This window comes from Carex rostrata, chromosome 1 (assembly GCF_964058835.1).
Source record: "Carex rostrata chromosome 1, lpCarRost1.2, whole genome shotgun sequence".
NCBI lineage: Eukaryota > Viridiplantae > Streptophyta > Magnoliopsida > Poales > Cyperaceae > Carex > Carex rostrata.
Genome location: NC_135918.1, coordinates 15,885,792 through 15,904,058, shown reverse-complemented (window position 1 = coordinate 15,904,058; position 18,267 = coordinate 15,885,792). Strand labels below are relative to the sequence as shown.

Below are 18,267 nucleotides of genomic sequence, written 5' to 3'. Positions count from 1 at the left end.
ATAAAAATGCCATAGATAAAACTTAGAGGTATCATGTTTAGTTATTTATTAATTGTTCAATATATCAATTACTGATCCCTCGACGTATATATACAATTGTAATGCCGGACAACTTTCAAATTAATTCCTCTCTGTTTGAAGTAAATTATGTATAAATGTTGTATATATCAGATGAACAAATAATGAAATTATAAAACTAAATTAAAAAATTTGTGAAAAAAAATCTCACGTGCAGTGGCATCTATTAGGATTCAAATTAGAAGATAGGAATAAAGATCTAAACGTAGAGTGCAATTTACTTGAAAGGCAATATTTGCTTAGCTTTTAGTTGTCTTAAATTCATTATATATTAAACCTCCCTATCAACCAAAAGGTCCTCTCCAGCACAAATACTTCTCTATTCTCTTGCCAAGTCCACCGGGTCATTTCTCCTGTCATGAACCTGAAACTGCAACGGTACCGGGTGAGTGTCTCCTCTCTTCTTTCTATTTGGAATTCACTTCTATCTTCCTTACTGATTTTCTTCCCATTATGTACTGTTCCGGCCTGATATGTTAATGGCGCTTGATCTGTTGGCGGGCGCTCTAAGGTCTAGAGATTCAAGCTTCAACGGCCTTCAAGTTGGTAGCATTTGACAAATATTTCCTACTCCGTAATTAGAGTTAGATTTCAGTTTTTACCATATATAGTACTTTTTTAAATATTTCTTTTGAAATGCAGTTACTTGGTGGAGCTCACAGTCGAATTAGGTGTTAGATTTCGTTACCACAGAGAAAGGCTACTACAAATTAGTACCTGGAGCAACTTGGTCAGAGGTATTCTTAATATTTCTTGAAAATGAAATCTTATAATTTATAGGTAACTGTTTGGTGTATAGTTTTTACCTTTGTGGCATAAATGACATCCCAATATTAATAGTATGATTTAAGTTTCAAACAACTAGGTCACTGCCACTGCAATAAGGTCGCGGTTCTAAGAACAATGTAATTTTATAACTTATTTCTACAACTTGACTCTTGATTATCTTATAGATAAAGAGGTCCTCAGGGGGATATTAATGATGCCCTTTTATCTGTTCATCTGACCTTTTTATCGTATTTAATAAAGGTTTTTTTTTTATGTTAGCTTTATGAATAAGGATACAAGTAAAAACTTTTCCGTACTTGTCTGTTCAATAAAAATATATTTGAAGCATTTATACTAACATTATTTTTTTGTTGGTGTGACAGTGTAGTGTAGAAAAAAAAAATGCATGAGAGTAAACTATTAGTAAAATTACATTTACACTTCATCTAATTTTCATATTAAAACAATGCCATGAAAATGACTGTGACGCAAATATTTGGCTATTTCTATCTAATACTTTCTATTCTATGGATAATAAATCAAACTAATAAAGTAAAAGCACCGTACAGATTAATTACAGAGCGAATCTTTCGTATCATTGTCTTTTCTAATTTTCTTATGGACATTAGTTTATGCTTAAAACTTAACATTAGAAGTACAATTTATTTAATAATTATATTAGAGTGAGGCTATGGTATACTATGCATTACGCATATTGGCCCGCGCTATGAATATCTATAAAAATAACAAGATTAGTTCCTATTTTGCTTTTCACTAAAGTGATTTAAATATTTTTTTTAAAACCTAAATATTATGATTGTTGTTGCGTTACAAACTCTAATCACAGTGTTGAGTTATTTGAGAATTTAATTAGCAAGTTATGTACATTATGAACAACTTATAATATAGTTTTTAATTGTAAAGATAAGTTAACTTGATTTTAAAAATACTTTCAAGATTTTAAAAAAGAATGACAAATAATTATTAATTAGTATTTTCTATTTATTTTTTAAACTCTTTGTTTCGTACATTCTCTTTAAAATTGGTAACATCGTACTCATATCATTCATAACATTTAATGGTTTTAGAAACCATTAATGAATTTAATTTTGTTTCCACACTAGTAAAAAATAATAAGACTTAGTTTATATCTTATTGTTCTCATTAATGATTTAAATTTTTCTTTTTTTAAAAACCTAAAATTCGTGATTATTGTTGTATTACAAACTTATAATATATTTTTTTATTAGTAATGTATATTACTTTCGATCCACACAACAAGCAAAAGAAGGCATATACTATAACTTGGACAAGAAGTATATTACTTTCTTGTTCCCTAGGTCACCTAAAAGCAACCAAGACAAGAAGATAGGGGTGAAAACGGGTTGGATATTATCTGACGGATATGGTTTTGAATTTTAATTATCCGTATCCGAATAGTAGATATATATTATATAATTTAATATGAATTATGAAAAAAATTATGTTATTCACTATTATAAAAAGCGGATATCCGTATCCGTATCCGGTTAATATCCGATCCGTATCCGTATCCGTCTAATATCCGATTCGTATTCGTATCCAGAAAATAAAAACGGATACGGATATGGTTTTACCACTATCCGATCCGTATCTGATTCGTTTGCACCCCTACAAGAAGTATAGATATTATTCTATACTAACTTCTGTTAGCAAGTTACAACATTCTACAATTGTGGATGTTCTAACATTTGTGAATCATTTGTATGTTTGATGAGATTTGTCTTATTCCAAATAAATGATGAATTATTTATGAAAATATACCTTTTAGTTTGTGTATAAGAATAGATATAAAAAAATATAAATTAGACATTGAAATACACATCTCTAACTAGGAGTAAGGTTGACTCTAATTTTGTATTTTGATATCCAACAGGTTGGATCATATATATTAAGGTTCATCTTGTGTACATATTTTACTATTCTAACTCCTTGGATTGCTTGAGTTGAACTTCTTCTTGACTCTTTATGTAGCTTCGGAATGCTAAAAAAGTTGAGGCATGTATTGAAATTTAGATCTGGTCAAAAGTTGACTTCCATGTGAATGCATGAATCCCGTCTTAGTCTTATTTTATCAAAAGTTAATTTCCTCTGTTCTTGCCTACCGAGTCCAGTTCTGACCTCCATGGTGGGGCCTGATTTGTTGTCAGGGACTCTAAGGTCTCGAGTTCTAGGTTTCAACAGTCTTAAAATTTAGCAACTTGATAATGTCAGATTGCAGTCATGCATCATTAATAGTAGGTTTTAAATGTATCTATTATATTGCAGTCATGCATCAGATTGCAGTTACTTGGTGGAGCTTGCAGTTGAATTGGATGTGAGTGAGGGAGGGAAAGAAGGATTAAACTGTTTTGATTTCAAGTGGATAGAGAGAGAGAGAGAGAGAGAGAGAGAGGATTTTGGTTGTGATTTTAAGAAAGTTGAAACAGAGATGGATGCTATACCTTTCATAAAAGAAATGCTATCCAAACCTTTTCTCAGAGTTTTTTTATCAGACACTGTTCATGACCCTAGAATTCTTGAAACACATAATTATATTTCTTTGAGAAATCGTGTAGATGTTACGAGAAAGACATTACACCCGGGGGACACTGAGGACAAAAAGATGGAAACAATTAACAATCTGAAAACAATTTTCAGAAAATTTGGGATTTCAAGGAGGGAGATTTTGGGATTTCAAGGAGAGAGAAAGGGGAGAAAGGGGTCACGATGGTCTATTCACCGTGTTTTGAGAAAGCTTAAGACAGAACTAGATTGTTGTATTGATGAGTTGGTTTCCTGCAATTATTTGGAGAAAATAGAAGTAGAAGGTGAGTTAGAGCACAAAGTCGACAGAGACGTAGTTATAAACTCTCTCCACGACATAAAAAGCATGGAAGACTTGGTTCTTCACAACGCAAACAGTTCAAACTGTTTTACAAATGATGAGAAGAGCCGAGCACTCCTCCTTATAACAGCGATTCCAGCTCTTTGTGATCTCAAAGACTGTTATAAAATGCTCCAGTTCTTAATCGAGTTATCCACAGAACTGGACAATCTTCCTGAACTGATTTGCAAGGCATGTGAAGGAGAGCCTCAGGCTCTTCTCCTTATAGGGAGTCTCCTTTCGGTCAATCCAAGGGCCTATGACACATGGAACAGGGTGAAAGATGATCTGGTCAAGATCAAAAAGTCGGTGAAACCATGGAATGAGAATTATATGTGGCACATTTATACCTACTGCTATGATGAATTATCTTACTTTCTCAAAGCATGCTTTCTTTATTTGGCATGTTACCCGATGAATTATGAGATTCCTGCAAGGTCTCTAACAGAGATATGGATTGCTGAAGAATTTGTTGATCCACAGGATGGAGAGACAATAGAAGAGACTGCAAATAAGTACCTAGAGCAACTTGTTCAAAGGTATTCTCAATATTTCCGAAAATTGTCATTCGGTCTTATAATTTATTGGTGATTTATGGTTAGGTGTGCATTGTTTTTGCTTTTATTTCTTAATTAGTTGTTTGCTATTTAAAAAATTAGCTCATAGTTTCTTAAAAATAGTTCATCAATAAAACTGAATTTTTGCTGGTATAATTCTAACGTCACAATACCAACTAGAAATATACAACACTCCCAGGCCAAGAACAAAGAAATTTTATATTCATTTACGTAAATTGACTCTTTAATTTCTTATAGATAAAAAGGTCATGTCCATCTAGATTTTTTATTTATATATACATGTAATTGTTGTTTATTTATTTTCCTTGTTGCTTGCAGGTCATTAGTTTGGGTTTCAAAGAGATCAATCTCAGGCGCAGTCAAATATTGCCGAGTACGTCAATCTATTCATGAATTTTGCATCAAAAAATCCTGTGAGGAAGAGTGTTTGGTTGCCAATCCAAAAGAGGAAGAAATGAGATCCCTGACCCGTGTAGCATTTTATAATGATGACAAGAAACAGTACACGGGGGAGGAATTTAAGACATCCAAGCGGTATCGTGATATCACTTCTTTAGTCTGTTTCGATTTTGATATGAGTGATTTACAAAAAATCAAATTATATATGCCGGAAGTGTTGGAATTGAGGAAATCCACAAACACAGAAAAAACTTTATTTGCCTTTGATTCCTATTCATATCTAAAATATCTGGGCTTGAGGGGTAGTAACATATCTAAGCTTCCTAATAATTTTGGGAGCTTTATATATGAACTCATAACCTTGGATATTAGAGATACAAACATAGATACCCTACCTGAATCTCTATGGAACATTACAACACTTCGTCATGTATATGTCAACCCTAGCCCCAAAATTAAAGGCCCACCCTCCACAGCAAAAATAAATGACCTGCAAATCCTGAAAACAGTTGCGGTTCACAAGTCGTGGCTAGAAAATTTTCCGCAGTTCCTGAGCAACCTTAGAAAGTTAGCACTTTCAAACAGGGACAAACCAAACTCCAAATCAAATCCATACTGGAAACCTATTTCTAACCTGTTGAGTCACATGGTTAATCTCCTCTCGATGGAAATTATAGGTGATATTGTACCATCAGAGTTTGTAGATACGAGGGCCTTACCGAATCTTGAGACGGTGAAGTCCATTAAACTAGAGGGACAATGGAGGGTCCGGAAACTATTAATAGATAATATTAAATTTCCACCAAATCTTGTGAAGCTCACCCTGATCAAGTCTGGTTTGAAGGAAGACCCCATGTCCGTGCTAGAAAGACTACAAGCTCTGAAATATCTGAGCTTACAAGATGGTGCATACATAGGGAAGAAAATGGTTTGCTCCGCAAATGGGTTTCCACAGTTGCGGTTCTTAGACCTTTTCAAATTGGAGAATTTGGAGATTTGGGAGGTAAAACCGAAGGCTATGGCACAACTTACCACAGTGCGTGTTGTTCAATGCCTAAAACTCGAGAACTTTCCAAATCTAGAGCATGTTACTGATCAGGTTATATAAAATTAAAATGTTTCTTCCAATCTGAATTTTAATTAATTAAGTCTGAATTTTGACTTAATTCCTTCAGAAAAATGTACATAATTGATTAGTTTTTTCTATTATTCACAGGGAAGTTCAAGCTCGCACCATACATCGATGCCCAATATCGAGGATGAGGGATGAGGCGGAGGATGATAATAGTAACGACTTAGATGATGATGTTTGATGTTATTTGGTCCGATGTTTCATGCTTAGATGGTTTATATTAGATGTTAATTGGTATGATATTTGTTGCTTAGATGTCATGCTTGATATTATTTGGTACGATGTTTGATGCTTAGATGTTATGTTTGATGTTATTTGGTACGATGTTTGATGCTTAAGATGTTATGTTCAATGTTATTTGGTACGATGTTTGATGGTTGATGTTATTTGGTACGATGTTTGATGCTTAGATGTTATTTGGTGTGATGTTTGATGTTATTTGATATCTTGTTGTATGTCGATATTGAAAGATTACGAAACATACAATATTAGATATTGGATGGAATTATTAAAAAAATAAATGACAAACAAAAAAATAATGCTTACATGAGCATTAGTGATTGCTATTTTACCATCAGCAACGTTCAATATATAGTTGATTGCTAAGAACAAGTATTCGCGGCCGTATTTTAAACATTAGCGATTAATAATTGGACACTAAAATAAAAAGTTGGTTGCTGAAAAAAGATATCAGCGTCCGAATTTTAAACATTTGCGATGGACAATCGGACGCTAAAAGCCCCTATATGACGTTAGCAAATAATATCAGCAACCGTAAAAAAATAGTCTCTGAAAATGCATCAACGATCGGGATGACGTCAATCAGTGATTGGTGCCATCATCATGCTAGTATCGGTGACGATGCCTTCTGCGACCGGCCATCTGCGACCAAATTCGGTAGCTAATATCCATCTGCGACCGGCGCAGTTATTATCAGCGACCGAATGCCCAATCACTGCTACCCTTTTTTGCTGTAGTGTTTTGAGATAATTTTGAATTACTGAAAATGATACTTTCATAGATTACAATGAAAATGATTAGATCTTGAACTGTACTATTAATGATACTTCGCACATATTAGAATGATGAGATGCTACAATACTATGAATAGCATAGATCGATCCTTACTATTAATTCATATATCCATTTTTAGATGTCTAAACAAGTAACTCTGAATGTAATCTAAAGAGAGCATGTAAGCTTTTTAAAGCATCAACCAAATGGCTTACTTTTATTTAAGAAATAAAAAATCAATGATAAAGTAGGAGGTAAAATAATTGGAAGCTGATATGAGTACCCGCGCTACAGTATACGCATAGTACCCGCACCTAAACTGCCATAACTGTTTGTGGGGACCAAACTGCCATAACTGCACTTCAGATCTGTAACTTTTTTTTTAATATTAATAGTCAAATCTTGAAGTATGTAGTCCAAAGAACACAAGTATTTATATCTATATAGTAAACAATGTAAATGATAAATTAATTATTTTTAAATAATCGTACCCGCACTTTTTTTTTTATTTCTGATGTTGTACCCACACCTAAACTGCCATAATTACTTGTGGGGACCGCAACTGTTCCAGATCTGTAACTTTATTTTAAAATATTAAATAGTAATATCTTGAAGTATATAGTTCAAAGAATACAAGTATTTATATCTATATAGTAAACAATGTAAATGACAAATTAATTACTTTTAAATAATCGTACCCGCACCTTTTTTTGAAATTTCTGACGTCGTACCCGCACCTAAACTGCCGTAATTGTTTGTGGGGACCACAACCGTTCCAGATCTATAACTTTTTTTTAATATTAATAGTCAAATCTTGAAGTATATAGTTCAAAGAACACAAGTATTTATATCTATATAGTAAACAATGTTGTAATTTTTACATAACTGCTTGTGGGGACCTAAACTGTTATAATGTTGTAATTGGATCCCTCCTCTTTTTACATATGACACTGAAAGTATTAATATCTAAATATTGAAAGTATTTATATTTATGCACTGAAGTATTTTTTTTTATGAGGTCAACTATTTTTGTTAGAGAAATGTTAACGCGGAATTAGTGCCGAGGCTTTGAAAGGGTGCTGCTGGGATTTTAGAATAATAATTAGTTAAGACTATATAATATCTTTTTAGAATAATAATTAGTGGACACAATATAATTAGTGGGGACCATAATACATTATTTCTCTAAATGGAGTTACTGTAGCGCGGGTACTGTAGCGCAGGTACAGAAATGATTATTCAAAATAATTACACTGTTTGTGTTTTAGAATTGTTTTAACAAAAAAAATGTAAAATTACCCGGTTGGTTGATTTTAAGAATATGAATCTTCACTACAAGATCTTATTGGAAAAGAATTCTAATTGTTTATAATTTTTTTGAAAATTATAAACTCATCAATTTCATCACGAAACTTATAGTTTTTCCTTACAAATAAACTTGTCAAATTATAAAAGTATTTTTAACTAAACTGCCTGGAGTTTTAATTTGAGCAGAGGTTCTCTAAAAGTTCAATATGGGACTATTACTCTAGGCATCCTGCAAAAATTGAATAAAAAAATAGTAATAAATGGTAACGGTTTGATTTTTTTTTTTCTTGATAAAAGATAAACGGTAAAAAGCAATTTAAAATTTAAATATTTAGAAGAGATCCTCTGTAAAAAAAAAAAATTGTACGGAAGGTCGGAAAACTATTCATCCAAATACAGATAAGAGTGCGGGAGAGGATGCCGTGAGATATCTTTCATCTAATAAGTCGCCACATCATTTGATGAACAAAACAAACGGTCATGATTTAAGATGGCTGCACAGTTACATCGGCCGGGATGCTAAGCTAGGGAGTCAGAAAACTACTGGATTCATCTATTATTTTAATAAATGGAGAGGATTCAGGAGTACATCACAATTGGTTGATCCAGGATTTCGGCAGTATAAGGTGTAAATCATTGTTAAACGAACTGTGGGTCCAGTATTCAGAGAGACTACTTCCTTTGTTTCAAATGTTCTAGCAGTATTCATTTATTAGTATCTAGAGCTGTCCTACATAAGCGTACTGGGATAACAGATATTTAACGGTCATGCCTTCGCTGACAAACAGGTCCTACTTTCTGACAACAATGTGCTACATAATTTCTAGAGCCTTTCTATTTAATGTTTCTTCCAAATTTGAAAATTAAACGTGGGAGCTAAACATGAAAATTTTCTTTTTTTTTTTGAAGAAAAAAAAAAATATGGTTTCTAGAGAGTTGACCTTTTTTGTATTAACCGTTTCAAATTAGCATTCATTTATTCTTTGCTTTTTGTTTCATAAAAGCCAACAAGTTTGATATTTACTTGGTCAAATGAAAGTCAAAACTTAGAACTTTTATTTAGTGCCATATTTTTGTTTTCTCATTCGTTTGTTGTGACTGTTCTTTTTTGTTTTTTAACCTGTTACTATATATATATATTTAAAAAAATATCATCACATCTTGTTCTTGTGCTCTCCACTTCTTCATACTTCAACTAACAATCAAAGAGAAGTTATATATGTACCATCTTATTTTTCCTAACGCACAATTTTCATAAATAAAACTATCTATAATGCAGATTGGTATCTATTATGAATTTATATTATAAAAAATACAAAGGTAGGGGTGATTTTTGTTATCCAATTGAAACATTAAAAATTTCTATTTTTTTCCGTCAAAATTGAATTTCTAATTTTGTTTCCCATTCGAAAAAGTCTTTCTTTTCTTCCAATTTGTTGATCTAATTTGAAAAAATGTATTAAATCATCAATTCTTTATTAAAGCCTGATATGTCTAATTTGCTAAATTTGAGTGATTCAATATCAGGTAATATAATATTGTTTAGATTTAGACCATTCAATCCGAATTGAAACCAAGTTCGAGGTGAAATGTACCGGATATCTTTAATATTCGTGCAAATTTTGACGAGCCAGTTCAGATGTAAAGAGAAATATTGTGTTCCCTTAGATTATATGAATTGAACTGAATTATAATAATAAATGTTTTAGTCATTTAATTGGGCTGGATTTGAACCTCCTGGATTTGGGCAATAATCAAGAGAAATATTGGGCTCAACACTCCAATAGCAGCACCATGTCCCCATCAGTCCCTTTCCTCTATTGAGGTAATTTTCTTGTTTATTCTAACCAAATTTTTTTCTTGAAACATTTGATTGGTACCAAGAGGTATAAATTATTTTTTCATTTTTATAAATATGTAATTCCTTCAGAAATATTTTGAGCTTCGGAAGGTACTATTTTGATCCGATTCTTCATGTGGAGGAAGCCTTGGCAGAATCAATTACAGAGGAGAAAGAGAAGGAGGTTCGGAAGGAGGACAAAAAAAACACAGAGCCTTCTCAGTAAGAAAAGCTGGATTTGATTTGGTATAACATTTATTTTCAGGTGAAATTTTGTTCCTTGTTGTATAACATGCTAAAATAATAATTAGAGGGGAGAACATTTTGTTTTCTTTTCTGAAACAAAATGGATCAATTGGTACCTAAACTCAAATCCATTAGTTCAACAGCTGATGTCATATAATTTTGTTTCGGTCAAAAATTGATTTGAATACGATCCTTTAAAAATCGTAGGTAGTTGGATGATTTGATTGTTGACACGATTTCCGTAAAAATATATTCCAGAGTGCATCAGCCTTCTTGACAATAATTTTCAGCTCAATAAGTAAAAATATGAACCGGCTCATGAGCCGAGCCGAGTCGAGCCAAGTGTTTACATGAGCCGAGCCGAACCGAGCTTTTTCTTTCAGAATCGAGCCGAGTTCAAGCTTTTTTTCAGTTTCGAGTCCGATTCTTTATGAAATATTGAGCCGCTCAACTCATTAATTCGCGAGCTGGCTCGACTCATTAGCATCCCTATAAGTTAATATTTAAATTGGTACAAGTAGAGTATGGGTAAGACTAATTTTATATTAGTATGGGTATTAAAAAAAAAGTTCCCATCCGACCCATAGCATACCCATTGAAACCCTTACCAAGAATTGACACTGACAATTGTTTGCAAGAACTGTCACTGACAAAACCATCAGTAATTGGATGTTCAGTAGTAGTGCATGTGCAGAAGGTATTTTGGTGTATCGGAGGTTAGGTAGAGTAACATAATGCATTGGAGTTTTATTTTGTGCATGTTGGTAACGCACTTCTCATAGACTCAAGGCTTTGATGTTAGAACATAACCGCATCTGAGTAATTTTGTGAAATGGAACCACTGATGCTACATACTGTTAGGGTTTTGAACAAGCACCCAACGCGAAAGAGGAACCCACGGTTTGGAAATGTCTCTCCTCAACGCAATTCCTGACCAAATATTTTTGCTCCTATCAAGGTTTCTATTGGAATACACTACTGGAGATGACCTGTTCTGAATAAAATGGAGATAGTTATGCGACTACCACTGGATATGTTTACAAATACCAGAAGATTTGAATCACTTGCCAAGTAACAGAATAACAATCAACTCAGGATGTTAGAACCAGAGTCAGAGAGTGGTTAAATATAACTAGAGCATAGTTAGTGTAATTCCTTCTCTATATAAGAGCAAATCATTGTACATGTAAGATACACGCGATGACAATACATTGAAATTCTCTTAATCCTTTACTCTGCTTTTAGTTTCTCTTCTACAATTTACATTATACAGAAATATTATCAAAAACTGATGAAAAATGAATGAATTAAAATTAATTAATTTATTTTTTATTTTTACCACTTGACTTTATATTAAATTAAGTGAAAAATTTATAAATTTGACATGTAAACTCATCACTCGTGAATTAAGTAGATCAGTTTTAACAGTTTTAATTCGTCATTTGAAATAATTATAATTGCTATATTTTACAATATAATATTTCCATCATCAAAGTTATTTCTGATAAGTACACATAAACAAATCTATCAATCACATAAGCAAATCTCACGAACAATAAGATAGTTATCAATGCAGATCAATTTGGGCTTTATCCAAACCCAATTTGAGGTTGTGCAGTAAACAATCACCAATTGAGGCAAAATCCTAACCGAGGCCTCACTCCAAAATACTCACCCAAAATCGGCAAAAAAAACACCTCGCACAGATCAAACGTTACTTGGGCCGGGATGCTGAGCTGGGGAGGTTGAGAAACTACGGGAGATATCCATTCATTGATTAAATGGAGAGTACTCATTGCTTAACGAACAACGGTATTTGGTTTTGACTTGGTCAAATGAAGGTTAAAATTTAAATCTATTTTTAGTGTCATACTTTTCTTCCTCATTCCATTGTTGTGACTTTTATTTTATTTTTTGAACCCGTTACTATATTTTTATTTAAAAAATATCATCACATGAAGATTGCCACTTCTTCATACTTCAAATAACAACCAAAGATGAGCTATGTACCATCTTATTTTTCTTAACTCACAATTTGGATAAAAAAAGACTGCATAATGAAGATTGATAATTATTTATTTTCAAAATTCAAACGGATAATTTAAAAAGTTCAACATGATCTTTATATACAAATGTAGTTTGGAATAAAAATTTATATATTTTTAACAATTTTTATTATTTTTTAAATAGGTAAAAAATCACTATTTTGAATGATTCATAATAAGTGATTTTCTTCCTATTTAAAAAATAGTAAAATAATTCTAAAACTATAAAATTTGATCTATATATATATTTTCATATAAAAATCACAATAAGCGGAGAATGGAGATGACTATGCATCTTGTGTAATTACTTCACCGGAGTGGAGTAAAATCTAAAATGATTGGTAATAAATTTTAAAGTTGTTAGTCTTCGAGAATTAATTTTTATTTAGTGGCAAAAGACAATGCTCCAATAAATTTCATGTTTGAAATTAATGGAGAGATCTTGAATGAAATAAACAACTTAGTAAATTGACCTTTGACTTTACTCAAAAATAAAAATTCAAGGTCTCCAAAAAAACTCCCCCTAAATGAAATTAGACATTCTAAGTAGTCATTCCTGTTCACTGTATCTCGTTGATTATTTTAAGAGGTACTCTTTAGACTGTGTTCTAAAAAATTATTCTGCACAATTGTAACACTGTTACTGAAACATAACGATAAATACTGAATTAATTAGTTTATTTTGATCTATTTATTGTTGCAAATTGTCATGCAAACATCGATTGAATAGCAGATTTTTAATATGAATAAATATTCTCAGATTTATAATATAAATTATAACTATAATAAAACTATATACTTGAAAGAAAGAATTTCATAAAACAATAATATATATTTATCATTCTAATTTACATAAATATATATTTGTTTGATAGAGAAGCAGCACTAAAGAGTTTCAGGGAGACTCCATGTGGGACTTCATGTAGAGAATCCCCGAAAGCAACCAAAATGGAATAATTAATGCTCTCTTCAATTTTTGGGTTCAAATCAATTCAAATTAAATGTCGAAAGCTGCTAGGGAATAAATTAATAATATGCCTTTTTTGTTTTCTTTCAAAAATGAATAAGAGATAGGCCATTTGGAAATGAGATGTACTATTTGCTAAAATTAATTGCAAATTAATGTCTTTATGCGCCTATCAAAGCTGGAGAAAGATATGGTACGTAATAACAAAATAATGCTAATTTCATTTGCTCGCAGCTGTGTATTCGGAAAATTGATATTTTTCTTCTTTTTTTTGAAATAACGGAAAATTGATATTTTTCAAGCGCAAATAAAGTGGCAAGAATTATCTCCATTCGGTTTTTGTTGCAAAATTTCTCCATTTGGATCTTTGGACGTATATGTTTTTGCAATTTTTCACTTAAAATCTACAATAAATAAATAATTTGCATAATATATACCAAAAATAAATAATAGAAAATAAAAAAATAAATAATAGAATCATCCTATAATAATTTAGTAGCTTCGTTAATCACAACATATTATGGATCTAGAAATCATTATTAAATTAAATTTAACCTCATTAGTGTGAACTTAGTGTTATATATAAGTATCATCAAAATAATAAACGTATTATAACTTATAAAAAGAATATGATTTAGTTAAAATTTTATTGTTCACTAAGTATGTAATTTATATACTATTTTTCTTTCTCTTATGAAACCTTGACAACACCGAATTTTTTTAACGATAGGAAATTATGAAAACTAATAATTAAAAATGAGATTGGTAGGAACATTTTTTTTGAAAATAGGTTGACAGTTGTAGGCTATGGCATGCAAATACCTGTCCATGAGAAAATGAAAAAAATATATTAATTATTTGTTAACAAATTTTATAATTATCATAATATTGATTCCAAATATAGCGAATGAAGTAGGTGAAAGTAAGATCATATTAAAACTATCTATAGTGCTCTTTCACCTCTTCCGCTCTGGTTCTTCTCTTCTGAAGTAGGTGAAACCATCAAGCAAAGACGGTCTGGGATGAAGCTAACCCTCGCACAGTGATTCTTCCTTCACCTCCCTCTGCATACCTTCTAGAGCTGAGTCTAAAAGTGAGATCATGTTTTTTTAAACAAAAAAATGCAAAATTACCCGATTGATTTTAAGAATATGAATCTTCTTGTTTTTTTCCTGGAAAATTATAAACTGTGCAGTTTGCTGCAAAAGATCTTATTGCGCCAACCTAATTATAAATTTTGAATGTTGAGGAATGATTTCAATATAGACTTATTTTACGCAAATACTAAAAATAAATTTACAATAGTGATAAAAACAATGACATATAAAGCATGATATAAAATACTATCAAGTAGTCAAAAAATAAATATTGGCAAAAGTGTAACTAGGTAAACCCACCAATTTGATTACAAAACTAATAATTTATTTTTACAAATAAACTTGTCAAATTATAAAAGCATTTCTAAACTGCCTGGAGTTTTAATTTGAGCAGAGGTTCTCTAAAAGTTCAATTTGGGACTATTACTCTAGGCCTCCTGAAAAAATTAAAAAAAAAAAAATGCAAATCTCAATAAGGCTAAATTTAACTAATTTATTGGATAAAAGATAAATCGTAAAAAAAAAAATTGAAATATTTAGAAGAGATCCTCGGTCGAATTTGGAACATGTCATCTTTGGTCTTTTCATTTAAAAATCATTTTCTTAGCCACTAGATCTGAGGCTCATACTCGGAAGAATTTAATTCTTAAATTCATGCTAAATTGGATTTCTTTCAATTGGGGTATATCAATAATGATCAATTCATTTTCAGATCAATTCTACTATTTTATGAATGTCCGTGATTTAAATGCTTTCAGAAGAAATTTTCTGATAAATGGGCAAAGGAAGTACATAAGAAATGTGGCCCATTTAAATGGAATGCACTGTGAATAAGAAAAAAAATCACGATTAGAGATTTGATTATGGAAATATTGTTGGAATTGAACCAAAATAAGAAGATTAATCATAAAATTAAATATTTGTTTTCTTATTCTTTGATTTTTCTTAAGATGGATTTAAAAAAATTGTTTGGTTCAATTTAACCGATTTTTAATTGAATCAAGCAATATTATGTCGTATTTTAATTTTTTTTTTTTAATATTTGGTTTGGACGGTGATGAATTTAAAGTTTTCGATTGGTTCAGTCTATCAAGTTTCAAAATTGAACCAAACTGAAATAATAAGGAGGTAAGTAACAAGGCAATTAAATTCAACTATTCAAGTACCAAGCCAAAATATGTTACTGGAAGAAATCAAATCTGGATTGCAGAAACCCACTTAAATTCAGCAGTGTAAAAGTTTGAATTCGATCAGAAAGGGTCAAATATGAAATTAAGAAACTGCACAAAAGGATACCAATAGCCAAAGCCTAACCTTGCACTCTGTTCCGAAATATCAGATTCTCTCTGCTTTCTTTGTTTTTTCTTCCCTTATAAATGTTCTATGACATAAATCAAACTCTGCTAGCCTTGTTTCAATACATATTTTATTGTACACATTATTTTATTAAGAACTTTTCTTTTCATCTACCCTGATTCATTGAAAAAATTCAATTAAAACATGAGAACAAAATTATTGGTTTATCATGGTAATTTGAGATTAGAAGTTTTTTTTTTTGTGTTTTTTAGATAAAAAAAAGTTCGAGTTTGGAAGTTGTTTCAAATAAGTAATTTTTTTTTTTTAAGAAAGCCACTATGCTAATATCACAGTGTACCTGTATAGGTTGCATGGGTTGTACCAGTACCTCCATCTGTCTCACCTGCTTCAGCACTGATAAGGGGTAGGTCTCTTTGCCGAGAAAAGAATTTCAATCCTGACCTTCCATAGACACCAAGCCGTGTTCGCAAAAATGATTATTTGCCCTTCATCCATCTGTGCTGTGACTGCATTAAATGTGGTTGTGAAGTATACTGGTAAGTTATCAACCCTCAGCCCCAATTGTGATGCACTTGACAGTGGACAATTGTGATGCATCATATATTCATTTTCAATCCCGCATCTTGGACATTTAGCACAAATAGCCGGTACCGACTGGTCCTGTACCAGTGATCGTACCAGTATACCTTTTTTTTCCCTGCTTTGAGTGTTGCACATTGGGCAGCTAACCTCACAGTTTATGTTTCTTCGTTGCAAAACATCTATCTCTTGTCAGAATTTTATCTTTGAGAGCATGAAATTCAACTAGATTCTTAGATGATATCAATAAACTTCATACTAGAACTGTAAAATAACTCTGAAGAAACATAAATATGAAAGAAATTAATCTTCTCAATAAGTTAACAACAAGCAAAATCAGACAAATTAACCAAATATTTACACGCTATTGTGAGCGGAAAAAAGGTGCACCAGCCCCAAAATCAATTGGTGGTTAAAAAACAAAAACAAACTAAAAACCTTCTAAAACCTAAAATAAAATTCGGTTAATTTCTCGATCTGTTTCTCCTAAAAGAATTTCAACTCGACCCACCCGTTATCCAAAACAGCAAAACAACCATTTTCTAAACCCTTGCCCTGGAAGTGGTTCGAGCCAGAGCCAACCCAGGTCGAACAGAACCATCCCCAGACCGATCCTTCTTCTGGGGAGAAAACAACTGGCCTAAACCAAAAACAGAACCAGATTTGGTCGAACCACGCAGAGAAGAACAAACAGGTACATTAAGAACCGGGCTAACCCGAACCACGTTAACCGAGTATGATCTCTCCATTCCATTCCTCGACCGGACAGGTCTAGGACCGCCATTGAAACTCCCAGGACTACTGGAGCTTCTTTCCAACCCTTGGAAAACAATCTTACCACTAGAGTTCATTCTCGGACTATCAACAGATGCACCTCTGACAGGTGGGACCAGCGTCCTTCTAATTGAACTTCGACCCGTCCGAGCTGCTTCCAAACGAGCCCGGATCATCCTAACACGTGGCGGGATTTTGTCAGAATCTAGAGAAAGACGAGGTATATCCTGCTCATTCCTCTCAGACGAGGAGGAAGACGATAGCGATAAACGGGCAGATATTGAAACAGAATCCGCATCCGAATCCCGATTCCCATCCCGGTGAAGTAACGGTAAGCTGATAGCTGAATCGGATCTGGTGTTTCTATGGATAAAATACTTTAAGGATCTTGCCGAAGAGAGGGATGAAGGATTAGGATTCTGAGAAAGATCGGGTTTGTTGGGACTGTTTTCAGACTTTTTGAGACCAAGTAGCTCTCTCCAGCGACTGGAGCAGCTTGGTGCTTTGGGAGAGAACACATAAGGGTCAGATTCTAAGGCGATCATCAGAGAAGAAGGACGACATTTGATGGCATCTGGCTGTCGGTGTCGGATCTCACCGCAGTTATCAACAGAAGGGGCACTCGAGCGATGGGGCCGGAGAGGAAGGAGCTTACCATTGGAGAAAAGCTCGTCAGCTGAGATCATCTTGGCCGTCGCCGGATCATCATCCAGTTGAAACTCAAACTCAATGAAGTCCTTATCGGATGTGGCGGTGGAGGTTGCGGTGGCAGGGCCCACATTCCAGTGATGGGAGAGTGGGGAGCTCAGAGAGGCAACTGCAGAGGCCATTGTTGTTGCGAATACAGTGATGGGAGTGGGAGTACAAGAAGTTTGTTAGTCTTTTTAATGTTAAGATCTGTTCGTATCCTCTGCATTACCTCAAAACAAAATTTCTGAGTTAATAAATCTGAACTGTCCGATCTGCTTTAAGATTAGATCCACACTAATATTAAAGAGCATCTGAATTATAATCTGTCATCGGATTGGCTCCGTTTGAAATCAGACAGTTGATATGGGTAAACTGAAAAGATGCGCTTATATGGAGTTAATGCAGACGATGGGAACTCATGTATAGCATCCAATTATAAACAAATAGGAAAAAATAAATTCAGGCGGGGCCCATCAATCACTGTGACACTGACATGGTCTAATCTAATATGGACATGGTCGACCAAATTG

The 18,267-nt window shown here is 32.8% G+C and overlaps 2 protein-coding genes across 2 annotated transcripts in view; one reads left to right on the top strand and one right to left on the bottom strand.

The window, feature by feature from the left end:
* The window catches only part of LOC144566043 (uncharacterized), a 31,784-nt gene extending 13,907 nt beyond the window's left edge, over positions 1 to 17,877 (bottom strand). Inside the window, exon 1 of the mRNA XM_078315939.1 lies at positions 16,807 to 17,877. Within this exon, the coding sequence (XP_078172065.1) occupies positions 16,816 to 17,877 (1,062 nt within the window). The 3' untranslated portion in view covers positions 16,807 to 16,815. The remainder of the gene's footprint in view (positions 1 to 16,806) is intronic.
* On the top strand, positions 558 to 5,861 carry LOC144566121 (putative disease resistance protein At1g59780). Its single transcript, XM_078316050.1, has 4 exons — positions 558 to 589; positions 721 to 815; positions 3,444 to 4,290; positions 4,648 to 5,861. Exons 1-4 carry the CDS (start codon positions 558 to 560, stop codon positions 5,834 to 5,836), a joined length of 2,163 nt encoding a protein of 720 aa, XP_078172176.1. The 3' UTR covers positions 5,837 to 5,861.
* Positions 17,878 to 18,267: the final 390 nt, after the last annotated feature.

Excerpts from the sequence above, each read along its gene's own strand:
- LOC144566121 (XM_078316050.1), top strand. The coding sequence starts at position 558 with ATGGCGCTTGATCTGTTGGCGGGCGCTCTAAG. Across the intron at positions 816-3,443 it reads CTGGAGCAACTTGGTCAGAG|ATGTTACGAGAAAGACATTA; the intron begins GTATTCTTAATA and ends GAAATCGTGTAG. Across the intron at positions 4,291-4,647 it reads CTAGAGCAACTTGTTCAAAG|GTCATTAGTTTGGGTTTCAA; the intron begins GTATTCTCAATA and ends TGTTGCTTGCAG.